This window comes from Chelonoidis abingdonii, chromosome 4, assembly GCF_003597395.2.
Source record: "Chelonoidis abingdonii isolate Lonesome George chromosome 4, CheloAbing_2.0, whole genome shotgun sequence".
Taxonomy (NCBI): Eukaryota; Metazoa; Chordata; order Testudines; family Testudinidae; genus Chelonoidis; species Chelonoidis abingdonii.
Window position 1 is genome coordinate 6,588,668 of NC_133772.1, and position 16,361 is coordinate 6,605,028.

At 56.2% G+C, this 16,361-nt stretch overlaps 1 protein-coding gene across 3 annotated transcripts in view; it reads right to left on the reverse strand.

Moving 5' to 3' along the window:
• Window positions 1-1,358: 1,358 nt before the first annotated feature.
• Window positions 1,359-16,361, reverse strand: part of RAB15 (RAB15, member RAS oncogene family) — a 54,442-nt gene continuing 39,439 nt past the window's right edge. For 2 of the 3 annotated variants that reach the window (XM_032775851.2, XM_075065946.1), the window contains exon 7: window positions 10,883-14,043. In XM_032775851.2, coding sequence (XP_032631742.1) covers window positions 13,885-14,043 — 159 coding nt within the window. In that variant the 3' untranslated portion in view covers window positions 10,883-13,884. Of the gene's footprint in view, window positions 1,939-3,401; window positions 3,732-10,882; window positions 14,044-16,361 lie in introns of those variants that run through there. The other variant, XM_032775852.2, reaches the window with a different exon arrangement.

The following is a 16,361-nucleotide window of genomic DNA, read 5'->3' on the forward strand; positions in this document are numbered from 1 at the left end:
TCACGCCTGGGGTGGCTCCCTCCCAGCAATGGGCTCAGTCTCTCGGCAGCCTCAGGCAGCATCAGTCCCACTCGGGGCGTGTCTCTGAGGCTCTGCACACCCAGTGGGGCTGGGGCTGTAATTCTGCCTTGACCCGCAGCAAGGAACAAATCCCTGGCCTGGGGCGGGCAAAGAGGGCCCAGCAATAGGCTCGGTCTGACACGGGCAGTTCCAGCCATCCCAGAGCAGGCCAGATGGGCCCCACAGGTGGCAGAGCCGCTCACTGATGCCCCTGTGAGGGCTTGTGGCATGGGGAAGCAGCTCCTCCTGAAAGGCAGGTCCTCAGCTGTCGATGTGGGGAGTGCCCTACCAGATAGGAAGCTGGCAGAGGAATGAAAGCCCATGGGAGGGGGTAACTTCCTGGTCTCTTCCAGTGCAGGGGGTGGAGAAGGCAGACGCACTTCCCCTCACAGAGGCTGAGCTCCCCACCCCCAGCCACTTGTCAGGGGGCTTCCTGAATTGGGGCCCAGTGCCCCCACGTGGCCTGATGCTTTGCAGAGGGGCTGGGTTTGCTGTTGGGGATGCCTCCTCCTGCACAGCTGGGACTGCTCCAGGGCATGGCAGAGGGGCCGGTTGCCATGAGGCATTGCAGAGGGGCATGTTGCCATGAGGCACAGCCCCCAACCTGGGCTTTTCCTTCGGCATTGCAGAGGGGCAGGTTACCATGGGTCACGGCCCCCAGCTGGGTTGCTCCCGGAGCATTGCAGAGGGGTTGGTTGCTGTGGGGCACGGCCCCCAGCTGGGGCTGTTTCTGGTGTGTGGCAGAGGGGTGGGTTGCTGTGGGGCACGGCCCCCAGCTGGGCTGTTCCCCGGGCATTGCAGAGGGGCAGGTTGCAGTGGGGCACAACCCCAGCTGGGCTGAGATCTTTGACGTCTCTGGGCCCCTGCTCACAAAGAGCTGTGAACCCGCTTTGCGACGAGGGGCACCTGCCCTCGCAGCCATTTTAATGGGTGAGGCCCCTTTAGGCAGGAGGAATATTGACATGCCCTGCCAGCCCTTTGCCCAGCTCGCTGCCCTGGGCACCCACCACTCTGTACCGGGCTCCCTCCAACACAGCCCCCATGGGCGTTCAGGCTCTGCCAGTCACCCCCTCCCCCATCCGCCACCCCTGCTGCAGCAAGGGCTTAGGGCCCTCTGCCAACACGGTGGAGGCTGGCGCAGGACCCGAGGCTGAAGTGCCCTTGCTGTCTCTTCTCGTCACCCAGGAAGGCTGGGCCTCTCTGCTCTGGCCAGTGGGAGGCAGCCGACTCTGTTGTCCTAGCACCAGGCTTTGCAATTGGGGGAGCAGGGGTACAAAATACACCGAGACTCAGCTCCCTTCAGGCCTGTTTATTAGACCAGGTGGGGCCCGGTGACCAGCAGGCCAAGCGTTCAGTGCCTTTACCCCCTTCGAGCCCCCTCCCCGTGTGGTTTAGAAGGGGGCTGTCACCTGGTAAAGCACTGATGCCGGCCGTAGCGGGTTGAGACTTAGGGGGTGGCTGCCGCTCCAATGGGCGCTGTGCCCCTCCAGCAGGGGGTGCTGCAGCCGGACTCCCATTCCCGCCCCCTTATTTGGCTAGCTTGAGGAGGCGCTGGATGTCGGGCTCGACGGCAATGGTCTGGAACTTGGGGCTGTAGCGTTTGAAGGGCTCCCCCTCGGGCCCCACCAGGAACTTCTCGAAGTTCCAGGAGAGGTCGTCGCGCCGCACCGGGCTCCACACGACGAACTTGGGGTCGTTCATGATGGTGGAGGGCTCGTCAGCCGGGGTGGGCAGGTGGGCCTTCAGGTAGGCGAAGACGGGGTGCACGTCCTGCCCGTTCACCTGGCATTTCTGGAAAAGGGTGAAGTTGGGCTCGAAGCCGGCCCCGGGCCGCACGTACTTCAGGCTGTTGAGGATCTCCTCATTGGTACTGTTCTCCTGCCGGGGAGAGGACAGGGCGTGTCGGGCCGCAGAGCAATGGTGTCCAGGGAAGGACTGGAGCCCGGCTCTGTCCCCCCGCCTCCCGCTGCTCCTTAGTGACTCATGGATGGTCCCAGCCCCCAGCGCGCTGGTCCAGCCTGTTCTGCCACTCCGTCATTTATTTGCCTTCCCACAAGCACAGTGTGAGGAATTCAGGGTGTGACTGAGGTTCCCTCCCCCCCGGCCGTTATGTCCTGAGCTGCATAGACCCCCACTGAGATTGGGGTGGGGGCATTGTCCTGGCACTGCTTCGACCCTGGCGGAGATCACCTCCCCCCCTCATGCCAAGTGCTGCACAGACCCAGAGCGAGCACTAGTCCCTGCCCCAGGGAGCCCACAGTCTGAATAGACGAGACAGGCAAAGGGGAAACTGAGGCACAGGGCAGGGAAGTGACTTGCCGAAGGTCACCCAGTAGAGCTGTGGCAGGGCTGGGAAGAGAACCCAGGCATCCTGTATCACTGTTCATTGACCTCCCTGCTGGGCCACCATGTGAGAGCAGGGGAAACGTCCTGACCAGCAGCTAGATTGTACAGTCCCAGCAAAGAACCCTGTCCTGGCCCCTGGAAGGGGCCCAGCCACCCTACACCATCTCTAGCTGCTCTCACACTGGTCTGGTTGTGGGGGCAGCCTGGGCCCTGCCCATCAGGCTGCAGCCAGGTGAGATACTCGCACGCTGGGGCCCATCTCTGCCACCTCCACGGTGGAGCTGCTCCAATGCCTGCCTCTGGGCAGTGCTCAGGCTGCCACTGAGGGGTCACCAAAGAGGCTTTACATGGGCAGGAGGGCACCTTGCCAGGACAGCAGGAGACAGGCTGGGAAGAGGGAGCCCAGCCTGGGGCAAGAGGATGCAAAACACATGCTCCATTCAGCACAGACCCACCTGGGCCACTGGGTCTTACAGGTGCAGCTGAGGCCAGCATCGGCTAGTTCAATCATACCTGCCTGTGCCGTGCAGGGTGGCACTGGCAGCAGAATCAAAGGGCAGGGTGCTCCCACCCCACACCCTGGTGCAAGGCAGAGCGTCACCAGTGTAAGCAACAGGGCGGTGGGCAGCCGATCCCTTGGGTCACTGCCTGGCTTTGGAACTGATCTCTGGGCTGGACTAGGGGCACCTGTCCCATGTCGCCGTGCTGCTGCGTGGCCATCCCAGGGGGGTAGTGCCCCCCCCCTGCAATTCCTACCCCAGCGGCAGCTCTGACCCTATCCCACATGCCCAGGCGAGACGCCATAGGAGGAACTGGGGCCGCACACATATCTTGTTCCCAGCCCCTAGCTGGCGGGAGCTCTCCAAGCACCGAGCCAGCACCCACTGCATGCTCAGCACGCTGGAGGGGGATGATGCTGCAGGGCCTGCAACATCCAGGGCTCTTTGGTGAGGCAGAGGACATGGGGTGCGGGTTTGTGTGCAGGTGCCACATACCTGGTAGCCAAACTGGTTGCAAGGGAAGCCCAGCACGACCAGCCGCCGCGGGTACCGGGCCTGCAGCTGGTTGAGCTGGGTGTAATCCCGCACTGTGGTGGCTCAGAGGGATGCCACGTTCTCAATCAAAACCACCCGGCCCCGGAAGGTGTTGAAATCCACCTTCTCCCCGTGGATGTCGGTGGCGCTCAGGTCGTAGAAGGACTTGGTGATGTGAGCCATGGCTGCAGCTGCACAGTGAGCCTTGCCTGCTTGCAGGCGCTGGCTTAAGGCTCGCCCCATGCCCCACGTGATGGGCGGCTCCAACGGTCTCTCCGTTCCTGGCACCGCCTGGAAGGAAAGCAGCGCGCTCACCTGTCAGCGAGCCAGCTCTTTCTGGCCGCAGAACAAAGCAGCAGGTCAGGCCTGCACAGGTCTCGTTGCAAAGCAGCTAGCGCAGGAAGGAAATTCAGGCCAACCTGATATTCCATCTAGTTCTCTGTAATTGAAGTCGGCCAGCTCCTCTAGCAGAGACATTGCACTGGGGGGGATGCAACTGAGAGGGAAGAATCAGACAGTGACTGGTAGGATGTGCCTTCCACTGACCCCTAGACATCCCAAGATCAGGGCCCTGTTGTGCCAGGCACCGCACAGACACACAGTGAGAGACAGATCCTGCCTCAGCTGAGATCAGGGCCCTGTTGTACCAGGCGCTGCACAGACACACAATGAGAGACAGATCCTGCCTCAGCTGAGATTAGGGCCCTGTTGTGCCAGGTGCTGCACAGACATACATAGCAAGAGACAGATCCTGCCTTGGCTGAGATGAGGGCCCCATTGGGCTGGGCACTGCAGAGACACATAATGAGTGACAGGCGCTGTCCCAGCTGAGATCAGGGCCCATTGGGCTGGGCACTGCACAGACACATAATGAGTGACAGGGACAGGCACTGTCCCAGCTGAGATCAGGGCCCCATTGGGCTGGGCACTGCACAGACACACAGCAAGAGACGGGCCCGTTTCAGCATCCTTAGCCACAAGTGTTCAAAAATCAGGATATTTGTTTAAAACTTCATGAGATTGAAACCATAAAAAGCCAACATGTTGATCTCCTTTTCTTTTTCCTTCTTCTATCTGAGTACGTGGAAAATTTTCTGACACTGGTTTTCCATCAGAAAAAGTGAATCTGACTTAAGGAAAACATTCTGTGGTAACGTCGATTTCAGTGACATGGTTAGAAAAGAATTGACAAAGCATTTTTGACTTGCTCAGAATGGGACCTTTCACTTTTTCATTTTGCAATGACTGCGCTTCAGAATTTGGTTTATTGGTGTTTTTAATTTAATTTGATGTTATAACAGAATAACTGAACCCTATTGTAATATAAAATACATAAACAAACTTTTAAAAATGCCTTTAGAAGACGTCAGCATGGCGGCTGGGCCTGACTGGCGCTGCTGCCTTAGGAGGAGAATGTTCAGGAATCTCCCCCGCCGCTGGCACCAGGTCAACGAACCTGAGCCAATGCCCAAATTTCCCTCTTCCCAGGGCTTGGCTTTGCTGGTAACACTCAGTCGAGGGCACAACAGGTGAGCTCTGCTGCCTGTGGCGTTGTCCTACAGACCTGCCCTGGCTCGCTGGTTCACTGCCAGCCCAACCCTAACAGACATGGACAAGGGAAAGAGAAAAGGCACCTTGAGTTTGGTTTGCACCTTCCTGCTCTCAGGCCAGACCAGGCAGGGTGGAAGGGGGTGACCTGCAAAGGCTTCGGGGAGGAAGGAAAGCTGGCCTGGCTGGGTTCTAGGCCTGACTGTGCCATTGACCTACTGGGTGACCTTGGCTAAGTCACTTAATCCACCTGGTGCCTCTCTCGTGAAAAGGGGCTTCTCCTTAGAATATTAGGGTTGGAAGGGACCTCAGGAGGTATCTAGTCCAACCCCCTGCTCAAAGCAGGACCAACACCAGCTAAATCATCCCAGCCAGGGCTTTATCAAGCCAGGCCTTAAAAACCTCTAAGGAAGGCGATTCCACCACCTCCCTAGGTAACCCATTCCAGTGCTTCCCCACCTCCGAGGGGGCACAAGGGTAACTCTGTGACCGGGGGTGACGCACTCAGATACCCTGTGAACAGGGGCCTGGCAAGGCAGTGGATAGCTGGGGCTTGTGCCGGGCTTGCATCAAGATGAGGTATTCAGAGGGCCTTAAATAACAGATGGGGGCTGCTGCACACTGGAAACTGAGCTGGTGTCCGTGCAATGAGCTGCCCAAAGCCCAGCTGGGGGGGAGGGGCACTCAGGGTAGAGAGGTTGGCTTTAAATCTCACCTGGGACAATTTGATTCCAATGGCCACAGGGGAGAAAGGAAGTCTGAGTGCAAATGCACACTTTCCACTGAGATGTGCTCACTCTGGCTGGGCGAGGCAGAGCCCCCCCCCCCAGGGAAAACAGACTGTATGTTCCTGGGCTCTAGCAATGAGCATATGTTATGCTTGTCATCTGTCGTTCTCAAAACAGGGCAGTATCATTACTCCCAGAGGGAAACTAAGGCACGAGGCGGGGCCTTACCCCGCAGGCCAGAGACAAAGCTGGGGTTAGAACCCAGGGCTCCTGGGGCTCAGTCCAGTGTTCTAGCTACTCACTATGCTGCCTCCTAGCGGTAAACAGAGCCCCACCCGCAACCCCCTTTTGTTAATAATCTTCTTAGGGGCAGGGGTGGCCCCATCCTTACCAGAGCCCCACTCGTATGTGTGTGTATCCCTCCATCCAGGCTGGCTGGGCTCGGTGCCCACAGCAGGTTCTAAGACTGGCCGGCATCTCACCGCCCTGGAAAAGTACCCGGCAGGCACGGCATGGCCCTTAGGGGGTTTCCAAGGCAGCAGCTCTCAGAGGCACCTGAGCAGGTTTCTTCCCACAGTGGATCAGTTAGCTGCAGGCAGCGCCCATAGGAAATAGCTGGGTAGGAAATTGGTGGGGGCAGGGCAAGGCAGGGCCTGCAACTCTAGACAGCTCTGTCCTGCCACCTCCAGGCCTCAGTTTCCCCTCCACCCACTGTCTATGGGGGCTGTGAGCTCTTAGGGACAGAGCCTGTCTCTCAGTGGACGTCGGCGCACAGCCCCACTCCCAGTATTGATGTGCTCCTGGAACAGTAGTGGGAGTATTTATGGTAAATGGGGCAGGATGTAATTGTTTATAACAGGGCCCCCCACCTCCTAGTGTCTTCTGGACTCCTCCAGCCGTGCGGCACAGTTGCAGAGACCCTGGCCACCCAAGTGTGGGGCCATTACTGGGCACTCGGCCCATCTACTGTGGGCTTCATGCAGTCCCCTTGCTGCCCCCAGCCCAGCAGTGTGCAGATGGCACAGCCTCATGACAGAAGGTAGAGATTAGATGAGACTAAACAGCATGGGAGCTGGGCACGCCCCCTGGCATGCTCCTCTCCATGCCCCTCTCCTCAGCCCCTTATCAAGTGTCCATACGTCTGACTTCTATCACTAGGGCTCAGATGGGGGAAAAAGAGCTGGGATCCCTTCCCAGAGCCACTCACCCACTGAGCCAGTTGACATTAGCCAATGCAGCTGATCAAAATGTGAGCGGGTTTCCTCGGGGCTCTCCCTGTGGGGCTGGAATAGGGCCATGTTCAGCTGACTGGGGACGGCATATAACCCTTCTGCCAGGTGATGTTGGCAGCAACAGGACAGGGTCAGTATCTAGGGGTTCCTCTTCACAATACAAAACAGAACCAGCTCAAATAACACCCCCTGATCTGGGAAAACTTAACAGGGGCATTTGCCTCAGTTTCCCACCACCTGGTGTGAAAGTCCAAACAAACATCCCTTTAACACACCACTCCCTTCTAAATCTGCATCATCCCAAGCACCCCAAACAACACCCCCCTCACTGCTACCGCCACCTCTGCAACTGGCTCACTGCTGCTGCAAGCTCTGCCGCGGTCAGCCCTGCCGCTGCTGACACTTGCTGCTCGCTGCTACTTCCACGATGACGTGTTCCAAGATCCCCCAGCTCTCGGTGATTTCACTGGCTAGCCAGGAATCTCTGTGCTGATGCCCTTTTGTCACCTTTCCCTGCAACGCCGCCCCCACACTATGACTAAGCCAGAGCCCCTACACTTACTCATCAGGGATTTCAGCTTTACCCATCACTGCACAGAAACGAGGACTCTCACTCGAGCCCAATCAGCTCTGTCTTAAGCACTGGAGAGGGGAAAGTCAAATTGCAGCTCGGGTTATGTCTACACTACAGTGGAACACCTGGGGTGGGTTTGTGCCAGTTGACTTTGGCTAAGTGGGTGCAGAGTAGCATTTGGGCTTGGGGTGGGGTCTGTGCTCTGGGACCTCACAAAGCAGCAAGATCTCCAGCCATCCACTCTACACTTCAATTAAACACCCCCTTAGCCTGACCCAGCTGTCACAGGCCAGCCCCAGGTATTTACCAGTCCTGTAGACGCACCATAAAGCTCAACCCAGAATGCAAACAGCCAAGTAGAAACACCACAGCCCACACACTCATTGTCAAGGGCACTTGGTATCCTCATTGCTGGTTCGCGAGCGAGGTTAAGATGAGGGTGACATCAACCCCCCCCCCCCCCCCCCAGGTGATGCTAGACACAGTTCTGCTGTCCTTTACTCATGCACTAAGGACAACCACATTTTGTTAGCCCTGTGCTCAATAAAGTGATTTATAACCCCAGGCAGCTCTGCCCACTGACCACCTAGGCAGAGTGGGTGTGTCTATGCAAATCCCTCCCCCCCCACCCCAGGGTTGCCGGATGTCAGAGGAGAACTCAGCCTCACTCTGAACAACTAACTAGTGAATGGGAGAGACATTCGCAATCCTCACAGCACTGGGTGAGTGAAGTTCACCCCCCTCGGGAGATAGATGGGACAGCTCAGACCTCTCCAGCCTGCAAGGCTGAGTAGAGGAGGAAGGTTTTTCTTGCAACCACTTCAACTGGAGCCTGATTTAAACAAACAAGCAAGATCTTGGAGCCGGAGCCAGCAGCTTGAGAGAAATGCTGAGCCAGCATGTGGCCAGAGACTGGCTGGGCCTGGCTCAGCTTCCTCTGTCGCCCCAGCTCCTCACCTGTCCCAGTGCTGTCATGCCAGACTTGCCTCCTGCCTCAGCTTCTGCTGCCACGGGTGATGACATCTCTGTGGGAGGCTCATGAGGTACCAGTCCCACCCCCACCCCCACCCCACACACACTGCCAGGAGCGGGCTCTGCTCCTGTTGCCAAGGCAGATGGTCCAGCAAAGGGGTTTTCTTTCTCTAAGAGCCAGACTAGAGTGGGCCAGGGCTGCTTGAGGGAGCTGCAGCTCACGGCCAGTCGGGGAAGGACAGCTGGGTGAGCCAAGGTGCCAGCAGGCCGCCCCTGTGGGTGCCCAGGGCTCTGCCCGTGTGCCCAGGGAGGTGTACAAGGAGCTCAGCTCATTTCCTGCAAGTGGACATCAGTGCATCTGCTCTCAGTGTGGCCAGTGCCCAGAGATCTGTCCCGCTGTCAGCTCCGGTGCTGGGGAACCACAAACCCTGCTGCAGCAGCTGCAGGTGGTGCCTAAGCCTGGCTCCCGGGTGCTCTCACATACACGCTGTAGGAGACCCAGAATCAAGGCTTGCTTGAGAGCCAAAATTCCAGCTCAGGCCTCAATTTCAGCACAAGCACTGTCCTTGGGTGGGTCCTCAGCCCGTCTGACACCCCACCCTCAAGGAAAGGGAACACCCCGGGGTGCCTGCCCCACCCCCCAAAAAGGGAACGCCCCCCAGGTGCTCAGCCCCTCCCGCCCCAGGCGAAAGCAGCTGGAATTACTGACAGTGGGATCCGATTGCTAGCGCACCAGGCCCTCATGCAGCTGCCTGGAACCAGAGCCGCCCCTGGGGCAGCAGAGAAACCAGAGCCCAGGCTGACGAGGGTTTGACATCCGGCTTTCTCTTTTCCTGGCTGCTGCCCGTGCCCACAGACAGCTGCCCCAGGCCAGTGCAGTCAGAGAACAGCGCCAGGCTGTGGTTACCATCTGTAGCATCCAAGCCCAGGCTCAGTCCTGCCTGGCTTTGACCTGGCCGTAGGGGAGGGAGGCATACATAACATAAACATAACATAACATAAGAACAGCTGTACCGGATCCATCTAGCCCAGTATCCTGTCTACCGACAGTGGCCAATGCCAGGTGCCCCAGAGGGAGTGAACCTAACAGGCAATGATCAAGTGATCTCTGTCCTGCCGTCCATCTCCATCCTCTGACAAACAGAGGCTAGAGACACCATTCCTTACCCATCCTGGCTAATAGCCATTTATGGACTTAACCTCCATGAATTTATCCAGTTCTCTTTTAAACGCTGTTATAGCCCCAGCCATCACAACCTCCTCAGGCAAGGAGTTCCACAAGTTGACTGTGTGCTGTGTGAAGAATTTCCTTTTATTTGTTTTAAACCTGCTGCCTATTAATTTCATTTCATGACCCCTAGTTCTTGTATTATGGGAACAAGTAAATAACTTTTCCTTATTTTACTTTCTCTACACCACATATGATTTTATATATCTCTATTATATTCCCCCATTTAGTCTCCTCTTTTCCAAGCTGAAGAGTCCTAGCCTCTTTAATCTTTCCTCATATGGGACCCTCTCCAAACCCCTAATCATTTTAGTTGTCCTTTTCTGAACCTTTTCTAGTGCCAATGTATCTTTTTTGAGGTGAGGAGACCACATCTGTACACAGTATTTGAGATGTGGGCGTACCATGGATTTATATAAGGGCAATAAGATATTCTCAGTCTTATTCTCTATCCCCTTTTTAATGATTCCTAACATCCTGTTTGCTTTTTTGATCACCTCTGCACACCGCGTGGACATCTTCAGAGAACTGTCCACGATGACACCAAGATCTTTATCCTGACTCGTTGTAGCTAAATTAGCCCCCATCATATTGTATGTATAGTTGGGGTTATTTTTTCCAATGTGCATTTCTTTACATTTATCCACATTAAATTTCAATTGCCATTTTGTTGCCCAGTCACTTAGTTTTATGAGATCTTTTTGAAGTTCTTCACAATCTAAGGGAAAGGCTCTTAGCCTGCTCCAGGCCACACTCCTGTCAGCGTTCCCAACCCCCTCCGCTGCTCTGCTAGGCGAATCTGGCCAGTGAGAACAGACAGCTCACAGCTACTGCAAAACCATGGCAACTCCGTCCCCCCACCCTCCCTGTCCATCTGCCAGCTGGGCTCAGGTTGCCAAGGTACAGCTTACTGCACCAACTCACAGGTCAGCTGCTGTGCTCCAGGGCACCCCAGGGCCAGGACAGATATGCATAGCAGGCCTGCATTGCCCACCCAGCTCGAGAGAGCAGGTGGTGCCAGTGAGAGGCAGCAGCAATATCTGACCATCCATGCGCCCACCCGGGCCAGACCCTCAAACTCACTGCAGTCCCAATCCGCCTCTCAGGGCCCCGTCTTCAGGTGGCAAGATCCCAGAGAGAAGGAATGAGGCAGCCTCCTCACCGGTTTGAAATCACCTTTATTTTGTAAACATTTGTGTCTAAAATAATGAACTCCAGGAACAGGTCACATGAGGCCCCCCCAGGCGGGCAGAGGGCGCTGCGGGCGGAATGGACACACACAGCCGAGGACTCACAGGGGGCAGCTTTGTGTTTTCAAACAGGACCTCAGGACGAGATGAGCAGACAGTCGCTGCTGGAGACAAAGATCCATGGCTAACATGGGGGCAGGCAGGACACCCGGCTCATGTACCAGAGGAAGCCTGGTCCACTAGCAATGGAGGAGTTGGGGCCAGGAACTGGGAACATTTCTCTAGGAAACTGACCGCCCATAGCGCAATCTTACCCCCACCTGGCATCCGGGAACTCACGGCGTTCTGCACCGAGCCGCCTCTGCAACCATCGCCTCTCGGTCCAGCGCCAGCAACAGGACCTCCCCAGGCAGTGCCTAAGAGAAGCAGGCCCGCCGCCTCGCAGAGCCAAGGCTTCCTGCAGGGGGCAGTCAGTGCTGCCTTCACGGATACGTGGAGCCCCCCAGAAGCCATGCAGCGAGGGGAGGCTGAGCTGGAGTCTAACGATCTCCGGCAGCAGCAGTTCCTAGCTCGGTTTAGAGTGCAGCATCTGCACCTTGGGGCCGAGTGTGGAAATACATGGGCGGATTCCTAGAGCCCTGCTGGACGGGGTGAGCCCAGCAAGAAGGAAGGATCAGATGGGTGCCTCTCCCCCTCCCACAGCAGCACGATCCGCCCCCGTCTGCTGCCCATTGGCAGGGGCATCGAGAGCCTTCGCCCGCAGCGTTCTCCTCTTTACAGCGCTCCGCGAGTCCCTGCTTCCCCCTTGTTGCAGACGAGGGCTCCGGGGCATCTCACCAGCAGCGAGGGTCCGAGGGAGGGACGTGAGAGCTGAGCCGATCGCATCCCAGCCCTTCGTCTTCAGCGCCTGCTTTCCTGCAGGGCTCCTGAGCCTGCGCTGCTGCTGCCCCATGTCCCTGCTGGGTTTGAAGGTGAGCGCCCCCTTGTGGTGGGACAATAGGCAGTGCTGTCCCGGGCCTGCCCTTCCTAGCGCCACAGACGACCAGAGATGGTGGGGGAGGGCCATAGCCAAGGCCTCTGATTAGCCCAGCAGGGCATGTGGAAGACACTCAGTCCTGCCCATACATCTGACACCACCTTTGGTGTAGCGGGTAACCACCAGCACTGGCACAGAAAGGGTTAATACTTGCAAAGTGAGACCCCACCCCACCTCCATCTCTCCTGAGGCTCCCACCATCCCCTGCTCCTTGGACACCGGAAGGGGAAGGGGTGGAAAATGAAGAGCACGATTTAACACGTCCCGGGGGGCAGAGGGGGCGCAAACCCATTTCCCGGCTTGTTAAGTGGTGTCTGCCGGCTCCGAAGAGCCTCCTAAGAAATGGACAGAGGGGCAGAGCGCAAAGCAAGGAGGGTCCGTCTGCCAGCCGGGCCATGCCTGGCAAGGAGCAGCGCCAGCAGGGATATGCCTCACAGCTCAGCTCCCAGTGGCATGGACAGGGCAGCCCCTGTTTCACGGCCCTGCATGTAAATGCAGGTCACCCTGGAAGCTCCTGGACGCGGGCTGGGAACTGGACTCAGAACCATGCAGTGCAGAGACTGGACTGGAGACGTTCTCACACCCCCTGGATGGCGGTGATCAGCCCCGAGAGCCTGGGAAGGTGCCAAGTGCAGCAGGCCTCTGGCAAGAGCCAGGAACAGGAGGGGTTGAGCCAGCACTGGTTCTAGATCCCTGCCATGTTCCGGATGGCCAGTGGGGTGGGCGATAAATAGGTGGCAGACAGCTCCTCGGGGATCCAGCCAACTGGATCCGTGGCCTAAGTGACTCGTGACATGACTCTCCTCGGCCAGTCCAGCATGGAGGAAGGCTGTGGTGTACGTCCTCCCAAGGGGTTCACCTCTACCCGGGCCTGTGGGGGACACGGGGAACCGACCTTCAGAGATTGTTAGCCCCCATGGCCAGGCGTGAGCAGACTGGCTGACCCCACGGTCTGGCATCTAGCTGCCTCCCAGAGAAGCCAAGGGACATCTTCCACTAGCCGCCAGAGCTCTTGGGAGTCTCCGGGCAGCACAGCAGTGACCCCATTAGGGCCCAGGATGGCCTCAGAGCCCGTGTTGGCACTGAGCAGCCTCGGGGAGCCCAGCAGCCAGCCGCAAGGCCCTATCCCCAGCATGGGCACCCAGAGGAGTGGCCCCATTTGCAGAGGCACTGGCCAGCCGCAGCTCCCGCCGAGAGCCGGAAGGGATCAGCCCCTTGGGACGGCCAGCCACTTCCCCGGGGCTCCCGGAGTCCTGTCTGAGCACCAGACTGCAGGCAGCAGAGCGGGTGGGGAGAGTTTATCTGAGGTTATTGGTCCCAGGCAGCCCCAGCACCACCCACTGCATGGACAGGTGTTTGCGGCAGGGCTGCTCCCAGCCGGGAGCCTTCAGGGCAGATGGCACTGGGGACGCTGGCAGAAGGAGGCCAAGTGTTTGAGACAGCCAGAGCCACATGTCCACAAAGCCCCTCTATGAAGCCACATACGTGGATGCCCCACCTGCAGAGGGGCACGTTGGCAGTGGAAGTTTCTCTGCTCAGGTTATTGTGGGCCAGGCCCGGCACTGCCTGCCCAGCCATCTCGGCTGCCTCACTCATAGCAGCGAAGTGGAGTCCTTGTGAGCACAAGGAAGCAATCCCTGGATAGCACAGCCAGAGCTGAAGTCCAGCCGGCGCCTGTGAGTGCCTCCTAGGAAGGCCGCACGCAAGACTGGTCCTGCTCCGGTTGCGGGAAGTGGGGGACCACAAATGCACCAGGATGGGCAGAGTGACACTGGGACATCTGGCACACACAGCACGTCGGGAGGAACCTACGGAGCACGGCAGACCCAGGGAACAGCAAAGGACACACACTGGGGAGCCCGAGAAGAGTCCAGCAGCACAGGGAACGGAGCAGGCCGGCGGCAGGGTAGGGGGACCCGGGCAGCAGAGAGGCCCTTCAGCACCAGCAGGCTTTGAGGGAGTTCTCCGCCCCCTCGGGTTTGCACTCCTCCTCCTCCAGCTCGGCCAAGTTCAGTTCGTCCACCGCATACGAGCGCAACCCATCCAGCTCCTTCCTGTGAGCCTGCAGGACCAGCTCCGTCAGCCGGGTGAAGGACTGCGGGAGAGAGCCCAGCGTTAGGCACCCTGGCCAGGCTGGCAGCACCCCCCACCCTGCCCTCCTCCAGCCCATGCTGCTGTAAGGTGCCAGCCAGTAAGGCAGCAGGCACCTGAGGGATTCAGATGCTGGTCTCTCGTCTTCCCTCAGGGATCCTCTCCTTTCCTATTGTCTGTCACACCCTCCAGCTGGCTCTTGGTGCTGTTGTGATGCAAACAATGGAGAGTTCCTGACATTCACCATTGTGTTCTCCTTTCATCCCACTCTTCCTAGCTAGACCCCCCTTCCTGCCCCTCCATCCATCCGGGCTCCGACCAGGGAATGCTGGCAGAACTCACTCCATGCTATCTACAGGGTGAGTCATAAGACAGCTCAGAGGCCTGGAAAACAAGGCAATACCGTGACTTATCAATGATTCCATCACTGGTTGGTGAATGCGGGAGCGAAGCAGCCGATGACCCGGCCAAAGCTGAAAGATCAGGAACTCAGGTTGGCCTGACAGTTGAGGACCTTGACACCCTATCAAGGGAAACGTTGGCTGAAATTAATGGTCAAAAGATGACAGATCCACTGACTGATATCAGAGCATCTCGGAAAAATCACATCCTCAACCAAGAGATTGTGGACAGGAATGAAAATCAAGAGAGATGAGACCACGGATATATCCACTCTGCAAGAAGTGTCGGGAGCAGACTTTAATACCTGCCCATGCTTTGGAATGTAGTATAAACTCTGGCGAGCCAAGCGTAACAGTATAATACAAGGAAGGCCAAAAAAGACTTTGAAGAGCAATTAGCAAAAGACACAAAAACTAACAGTAAATTATTTTTAAGTTCAGCAGCAGCAGGAAGCCTGACAAATGGTCAGTGTGGCCACTGGACGATCGAGGTGCTAAAGGAGCACTAGAGAAAGACAAGATTATTGCGGAGAAGTTAAATGAATTCTTTGCATTGGTCTTTATGGCTCAGGATGTGAGGGAGATTCCCCCACCTGATCCATTCTTTTTAGGTGACAAATCTGAGAAACCATCCCAGCCTGAGGTGTCATTAGAGGAAGTTTTGGAATAAAATGATAAACTAACCAGTAATGAGTCACCAGGACCAGATGGCATTCACCCAAGAGTTCTGAAGAAACTCAGATATAAAACTGCAGAACTACTAAGTGTGGTATGTAACCTATCACTTAAATCAGCCTCTGTACCAGATGACTGGAAGGTAGTTAATGTAACAGCGATTTTTAAAAAGGCCTACAGACGCAATCCCAGCAATTACAGATTGGTAGGCCTAACCTCAGTATCAGACAAATTGTTTGAAACTCTAGAAAAGAACAAAATTATCAGACACAGAGATGAACACGATTTGTTGGAGAAGAGTCAACATGGCTTTTGTAAAGGAAAATCACGCCTCACCAATCTATTAGGGTTCTTTGAGGGAGGCAACAAGCATGTGGACAAGGGGGATCCAGTGGATATGGTGTACTTGGACTTTCAGAAAGCCTTTGAAAAGGTTCCTCACCAAAGGATCTTAAGCAAAGTAAGCAGTCATGGGATAAGAGGGAAGGTCCTCTCATGGATCAGTAACTGGTTAAAAGATAGGAAACAAAGGGTAGGAATAATGGTCATTTTCAGAATGGAGAGAGGTAAAAAGTAGGGTCCCCCAAGGACCCGTACTGGGACCTGTGCTGTTCAACGTATTCATAAATGATCTAGTAAAGGGAGTAAACAAGGAGGTGGCAAAGTTTGCAGATGATGCAAAAATACTCAACAAAGAGTCCTGTGGCACCTTATAGACTAACAGACGTATTAGAGCATGAGCTTGCGTGGGTGAACCCCCAACCCCCACTTCGTTGGATGCACACTCAAGATGCAATCCTCAAGATAGTTAAGTTCAAAGCCGATTATGAAGAGTTACAAAAGGATCTCACAAAAATGGGTGACTGGGCAACAAAACTGCAAATGAAATTTGATGTTTATAAATGCAAAGTAATGCACATTGGAAAACAGAACCCCAACGATACATACACAATGATGGGATGTAAATTAGCTGTTACCGCTCGAGATAGACCTTGGAGTCATTGTCTAAAAATAATCCGCCCAATGAGCAGCAGCAGTCAAAAGAGTTAGCAATAATAGGAACCATTAGGAAAGGGATAGATGATAAGACAGACAATATCATAATGTCACTGTATAAATCCATGGTACACCCACACCTGCAATACTGTGTGCGGTTCTGGTCGCCCCATCTCAAAAACATGTATTAGAAATGGAAACGGTGCAGAGAAGGGCAACAAAAATGATTAGGAGTATGGAGCAGCTTCTG